The 6,943-nt window shown below is 40.7% G+C and overlaps 2 protein-coding genes across 3 annotated transcripts in view; one reads left to right on the top strand and one right to left on the bottom strand.

Annotated features, from left to right (window-relative positions):
- The window catches only part of LOC118755403, a 9,786-nt gene extending 2,849 nt beyond the window's left edge, over positions 1-6,937 (bottom strand). The window contains exon 1 of the mRNA XM_036490241.1: positions 6,900-6,937. The gene's annotated coding sequence lies outside the window, so the exon portion shown is untranslated. The remainder of the gene's footprint in view (positions 1-6,899) is intronic.
- On the top strand, positions 861-1,802 carry LOC118755405. 2 transcript variants are annotated; one of them, XM_036490243.1, is made up of 4 exons: positions 861-1,160; positions 1,191-1,277; positions 1,331-1,448; positions 1,506-1,802. In XM_036490243.1, the coding sequence occupies exons 2-4, from the start codon at positions 1,203-1,205 to the stop codon at positions 1,799-1,801; spliced, it is 489 nt and encodes a 162-aa protein (XP_036346136.1). In that variant the 5' UTR covers positions 861-1,160; positions 1,191-1,202; the 3' UTR covers position 1,802. The 2 variants fall into 2 exon arrangements, with proteins under 2 accessions (XP_036346136.1, XP_036346135.1); XM_036490242.1 differs by having other exon boundaries at positions 861-1,277.
- Positions 6,938-6,943: the final 6 nt, after the last annotated feature.

The raw sequence follows: 6,943 nt of genomic DNA, 5'->3' as shown, positions 1-6,943 counted from the left end.
TTTTTTTTTTTTTTTTTTTAAGGGGCTATGCACGGAATTCTTTGTGAATACGGAGTCCACAGCGCCTTCAGGGGGTACAGAACAAAAATTAAATAACTGAAAGTCATTCGTTTCAGAGAACGCTTCATTTTTATGTGAACCTTTATTATTCTTCTGCAAAAAAAACAAAATGGACCCGAAATTGTGCGAGAGGTGATTTAAGTGTACTTATATTACTACTAAGGTATATTGCATTGAATCGGTATCGGTTACCAATACCGAAACTTTGGGTACCGAGTATTGGGGCAACTCTGCACATCACTATTTTTTAAAAATGACACTTTCATTGAGGGCAATTGCAGCACATATCACAATTTCCTGAATGGCACGAGTAATTATGATGCGGTAAGTTGCGTATTTTTCTCATAATATTTTAATGTGATATTTTTTACCTTCTACTTTTAGCTTTCCTTGGAGATATTCCACCCAAAACCCTCATTCATCCAAGTACGGCACATTTACAACTCGTAATCGAGTTCGCCTGAAGGATGAATGAGGAATTTTAGTATGATGAATGGAAGTGCGTGGCTCTTGGGAACTTCGGGTATGCAGGCGATACTCGCAGCACAAATTCCTCTCGGAAAAAGCCAACCATTAAGTATCGTGAAATATGAATTAATATAATATGAATCTTTTATGTAAACCCTATTATCTTACTAATATCTTTTCGTTTCCATTTCAGATGATGCTGGATTTAGCTAAAAGTGGTTGCAAAATCGCGCACGACAAATCACATGCATTCAGACAAAACTTCTGTATCGATTGTGCGAATTTGAAGTCTTGCAGGATCTGTATCGCACAGATAAACCTTTGTTTTCCAAATTTTATAGAAGATCAGTCCTTTGACGAAATACGATGGATATGTTATGAAGCTAAAAAAAAAACTGTTTCGATCAGTTCGTTAAACAATTCGCCAAAGAAGCCATTGAAGCTAATAATAAAATGAAAACAATGGCGCAGATATCACCCCATGTAGTAGATATTATATGCCGATTGTATGATGCAACTTCAGAAGCCGCCACAAATGTGGGTTTGACTAAAAGTAATAAAACTAATCCATTTGGCCTTGAAATTAGCGTTGCCAGTGACACAGCATTGATATTTAAAAAAACCTGGCGCTACATCCAGCAGTAATAAAAATTTTGGTGATGCTTTTAACGATCATGGTCATACTACCAATGCCGGATGCGTATTTGGCGGAATGGCACCTTCGACTCCTGGAGGAATCCTTGGTGGAGGTAGGTCAGCTTTTAATTTTCAAAATCAGCAGTCTTCAGTTTTTTCTCAACAGCTTCCAAATGCTAGTTCCATATTCGGAGGAGGCGCCCCACAAAATCTATTTGGTCAAACGCTGACAAGTACTGATGTTACTGTTGGACGTTTTGGGCGCGCGCAGCAAGGGACCGGAGGTTTGTTCAGCCAATCATTATTACAGCAGCATCAAATTAAACCTTCGTTCATCGTAGGTTTGTGTTCTTCCCAAGCTCAACAGAACGCAGGTGGTAGTTTATTTAACCTAAGTATTCAGAAGCAGCAAATAACAAATGGGGGAAACGTTTTTACCCAATCCACGCGATCTCAACAAATGCAAACTCCGCCGAATTTTGGCATGTACCAGAGCAACAAACAGGAGGCGCAATCAGTTTTTGTACAGCAAAATGTTTTTTCACAACAAACCCCTGGTTGCATATTTGGTCAAGTGGCACAAACTACGTCTTCTGCCAACTTAATTTGTCTGGTAATTTTCCCCGGAATATGGTGAGTACTATAACCTTTTTATTATTATACTGCTTTTACACAGTTCAAGTATTGAATTCCATTCTGCTCGCATGTGGAAGAGAGGGGGTGAGAACAAAAGGGACGAGTACACATGCGTCTGTACCGTCAAGTCGTTTAAACTTTCTTGCTTTGCTTTTGGCATTTTCGTTGCTTCCCATTTACCGAACCAAACTTGACTTCAACAGAATTGAAACGTGTAAAAGCAAATAGAAAACACAAAGTACCTGAATCATGTAAATCGGGTGTAATGACGAAAGTCCATAACCATCCCTTGCGGTGATATGTAGGAGAGCGCTGCATGAATGCATTCAAACGGCATATGAATTATTCATACACAAAACGGATGAATAATTTTAGCTTAAAATTTTAATAATTTTTTTTTTTTTTTTAAATCTGAGTGAACAGCTGTTCAGATATATGTGTCGACAAAGTGAAAATAAATTGAATTGATATAAATGTCAACTCTTTGTATGAATATCCAGAAATATTTTTTCTTCGTACATATGTACAAACATACATATGTATGTATGTATGTATTGCTGCGCTCCTATTACATACGAGAAAACTTGTGTGCCGAAATGAGTTTGAATGATTTAAATGTTTTCCATTCATTCAGTCACATTCTTCCATTTAAAGGTAGACAATTTAAAACAAAATGTATATTCATAACTTACAAAATTCCAAACGCTGAGTATTTTGTAGGTGAAGTAAAATATTCAAATGTACTGTACTCTGTTTGGCTTGAAGTTTGAATGAATTCATGCAGCCCATATACATATTATGTAGGCAATTCTTCGATATAAAGATTGCGACACAATTGTATTAATTCCGCAAGGTTAGAAGGAATAAAAACATGTAGGCAACTTACCGCTCCTCCCAACCTTTTTATCCGAAAGCTTCTAATAAGATATACTTTAAATAAAATTAAAGGAATCTTGAATATTTTTTGAATTTGGTGGACGTAGTATATTATGTTCGCGCAAACTCCATTCGTTTATAATGATTTCCTGGGGTACGTGTGTATGTGTATACATATCAAAAGCACGTATGCATTGTAACGTTAATTATAGCGTTTACCAAAATAAGCCAATCGTTTCTGTTGAAACAATTCAGTTTCTTATCATTTAGGTAATTATCAAAATAATTCTATTCTTGTTTTTAACGAAAAGAAACGAAATTATTTTGATAAGTTATTTTTGCGCATCAACAAAACGAAATCGATTCATATAGTTTGTTGAGCATCTCGCAGTAATGATTTATATTCGTATGATAAAGTGGACTGTATTATGTTGCGAATTGTGGTTGTGGACTAAGTTAGGCTTTTACGAAATGGAGTCGTTACTTGGTTGCGATTCGCTGTGTTGTTGATCACAGGGGGGTAGTAGAACCAGCTTGACTACAGGTCTAGTAACCTGTCCTCTTTCAGTCATGAGGTCCACTACTCTTGCCCTATTGTCTGCACCTAGATGGACGTTAACTACCCTTCCGAGTCTCCATTCGTTTGGCGGCAGGTTATCTTCTCTGATGATCACGAGGTCTCCAATTTTCATATTGGCTTGCGGATATCTCCATTTGTTGCGTTTCTGCAATTCCGTGAGATATTCACTTTTCCACCGTTTGCAGAACGTGTGGTGTAGAGCCTTGAGCCTCTGCCATCGATTTACAATCGAGGCACGATTTTCATCAGCGTCTATTTCTGGTGGAGCTAGTATGTGTCCACCGATTAAGAAGTGGCCTGGAGTCAGTGGCTCCAGGTCTCCTGGTTGATTTGATGAGGGACTCAGGGGTCGAGAGTTGAGACAGGATTCAACTCTGCATAATAGGGTTGTAAATTCCTCAAACGTGTATTTGTGTTGGGAAGCAATTTTCGTAAAGTGGCTTTTAAAACTTTTAACTCCCGCTTCCCACAGTCCGCCCATGTGGGGAGCTGAAGCGGGAATGAAGTGCCACGAAAGCATTTGGTGAGCGTATTTCGCCAAAGTGTTATCGCGGGCGTCTTTTAAAAAGGCTTTTGTTTCGGCTCTCAGAGCTCTAGAAGCTCCCACAAAATTGGTGCCGTTGTCGGAATAGATATTTTTTGGACAGCCTCGTCGTGCGATGAACCTGGCAAATGCTGCTAAAAACGACTGAGTGCTCAAGTCCGAAGTGGCTTCCAAATGGATTGCCTTTGTTGCGAAGCATACAAATAGGCAGACATATCCTTTTGACATGCGACAACCTCGGCCACTATAACTTTTAATGTCAAATGGCCCTGCGAAGTCGACTCCCGCATTTGTAAACGCTCGCGAAAATGTCGTTCTTTCCTTGGGAAGAATTCCCATTAACTGAGTTTGCGCGCGTTTGCGATAAATCGTGCAAGCCTTACAGTTATGAATTGTGGACCTAATCAAGTTTTTGACCCTAGGTATCCAGTACTGTGTTCGGATCAAGCGCAGCATGAGCTGATTCTCACCATGCAGGGAAACTTTGTGAATAAACTGAACTATGAGACGGGACAAGGTGCAATTATAAGGCAGGATGATTGGGTGACGCTCGTTGTAGGCGAGATCACGAGATGCTCCCAGCCGTCCACCTGTTCTCATTATACCGTCTTTGTCGATGAATGGGGTAAGGGGCAATACTTCACTTTTAGAACCTACTGATTTTCCTGATACTAATGCTGAATATTCCTCACCATAATGCTGCTTCTGGCAAACTAGTACTAAGCGTTGGGTCGTTGCTTTAATTTCATCAGCTGAAATTAAACAAGATTTCGCTTGAAATGAAGCTTTGGTATTTGGACGGGTTCTTTGGGAGAATCTCATTACGTATGATAGCACTCTCAAAGCTCTTGGAAATTCAGAAAACCTATCAAGAATATCAGTCTTACTATCCATTGTTGTTATATGAACTTGTACCCTTTTTTCTTCAATGGTTGTGTTATAGTCCTTTCCTTGAGTGGGCCATTTTGAGTGGTCTTCTTGAAGCCAAGAAGGGCCCTCCCACCACAGGGAATTGTTTATTAATTCTTGCGCCGTAAGTCCTCTGCTGGCTAAATCTGAGGGGTTTGACGTTGAGTCCACATGACGCCAGTTTTCTCCTCCCACCTTCTCAATTATTTTGGTCACTCGATGGGCTACAAATGTCGACCATGAGCATGGAGGCTTGCGTATCCAGGCAAGCACGATGGTGGAATCCGTCCACATCTGAGTTGTACGATGGGCGAAGTTCAGATTATCCGAAATCGATTCCAGGGTTTCTGCCAACAGGACCGCTCCACAGAGTTCTAGGCGTGGTAAGGAAATTGTTTTAACTGGTGCTACCCTAGTTTTTGATAGTAGCAGGTTGATGAACACTTTGCTGCTTATTTCGACACGCAAGTAAATAGATGCTGCGTAAGCCTTCTCTGAGGCGTCGCAAAATCCGTGAATTTCGATCTCGGTCACAGGGGAAAAGTGTACCCAACGTGGAATACGAATTCTTTCGATACTGTCGTAGCTTTCCCTAAAATTTTTCCAGCGGTCTAGAGTCGTAGGTGACACGATTTCGTCCCACCCTGTTCCTTCCAACCAGATATTCTGCATTAAAATTTTCGCAGTAATTACCACTGGTGCAAGCCATCCTAGAGGGTCGAATAATTTGGCAATAGCCGATAGTATTTGCCTTTTAGAATAGCTAACCTGTTCCTCTATTGGCTTGGCTGTAAAGTAAAAATTGTCAGAGTGGGCATTCCACCTGATACCCAAAGCTTTAACTGTGCTGGTGTCTTCAAAGTCCAAGAAGTCTTCTTTCAGTAGATGGGATTTTGGTATTCCCTTTAATATTTCATTGCAATTGGACGTCCATTTCCTCAAGGGGAACCCAGCAGACTGCAATGCACTTGTTATTTCGGTTTTCGCCTTGATAGCAGCCTCGATGGAGTGACCGCCAGCTAAAACATCGTCAACATACATGTAATTTCTTAGTATGTCCGACGCCATGGGGTGTGACTGTTCTACATCGTCAGCTAATTGGAGCAGGGTTCTAATCGCGAGGTAAGGGGCGCAATTGACCCCGAAAGTCACCGTATTAAGTTCAAAAAGACTAATTGGTTCTGTTGGGCTTGTGCGGAAAACTATTCGTTGATACTTGCTATCGGTAGGATTAAGTAAAATCTGGCGATACATCTTTTCGATGTCGCTATTAAAAACATATTTATAAAATCTCCACCGAAGTATTAAGATGGTGAGGTCATTTTGCAGTACTGGACCAGGATGAAGCACATCATTGAGACTCACCCCATTAGCTGTCGGACACGACGCATTGAACACCACCCGTACTTTGGTGGTGGTGCTTTCTTCCTTCCGGACGGCATGATGAGGTAAAAAATAATTTTCACACTCATCAGCTTGAATATGGCTGGAAATTCGCGTCATATGTCCTAAAGTTTCGTACTCGGACAGTACCCTATTATACTCCGTTTGTAGGAGTGGGTCCTTTGCTAGACGCGTTTCATTGCGAAAAAATTGAGAGCAAGCGCTCTTGAGAGAGGGTCCTAACCGCACGCTCCCTGGAAAATCCATTTTGAATGGCAACGATACTGTATATTTTCCATCTTTGTTCCTTTTAGTTGTGCGTTTGTACAGGTCCTCGCAGTAAACTTCCTCTCTGGTGTATGTATGGTTCTTTGGGATGTCCTCTAATTCCCAAAAAGACGCTAATTGTTTGTCTAGAGTGACTTCGTTGAAGAATGAAACGCATTTATTCGTTGGCCCTGTTGCCTCAGTTTGACCGGTTAGTATCCAGCCGAATACAGTCTCTTGCGCAAGCAGGGTACCTAAAACATTCTTCTGTATGCCACTCAATATTATTTGGGCGTAAATATCGCCGCCTAGTACAAGATCAACTTGCTCATTTATGAAGAATCTCTTGTCAGCTAATACTAAATCCGGAAACGCTTGCTTTGTCATAGCATTGATCTGGCAAGTCGGCAGATTTCCTGTAAGCTGTGGTAGAACCAGGACAGTGGTATCTATTTTTATTAAAGGGTCAATCGGTGACCGCAACTGTATTAAACACGCTTCTTTGACTTGGGCTGAAACGGTGTTGTTGATGCCTGACACCTGAGCATTCAAACTTTTGGATGGTAGGTTAATTCGGCGTTTAA

Source organism: Rhagoletis pomonella, unplaced genomic scaffold (assembly GCF_013731165.1).
Source record: "Rhagoletis pomonella isolate Grant_MI unplaced genomic scaffold, Rhpom_1.0 Rhpom_scaffold_06165, whole genome shotgun sequence".
NCBI classification, from domain to species: Eukaryota; Metazoa; Arthropoda; class Insecta; order Diptera; family Tephritidae; genus Rhagoletis; species Rhagoletis pomonella.
Note: the sequence above shows the minus strand (reverse complement) of the source record. Positions and strands in the feature narration are given on the sequence as shown.

What these genes read in the sequence shown, in the direction of transcription:
- LOC118755405 (XM_036490242.1), top strand. Translation starts at nt 1,188, where the DNA reads ATGCTTTTAACGATCATGGTCATACTACCAATGCCGGATGCGTATTTG. An exon ending in TGGAGGAATCCTTGGTGGAG is followed by an intron (nt 1,278 to 1,330) that starts GTAGGTCAGCTT and finishes TTTTCTCAACAG; the next exon opens with CTTCCAAATGCTAGTTCCAT. An exon ending in CGCGCAGCAAGGGACCGGAG is followed by an intron (nt 1,449 to 1,505) that starts GTTTGTTCAGCC and finishes CGTTCATCGTAG; the next exon opens with GTTTGTGTTCTTCCCAAGCT.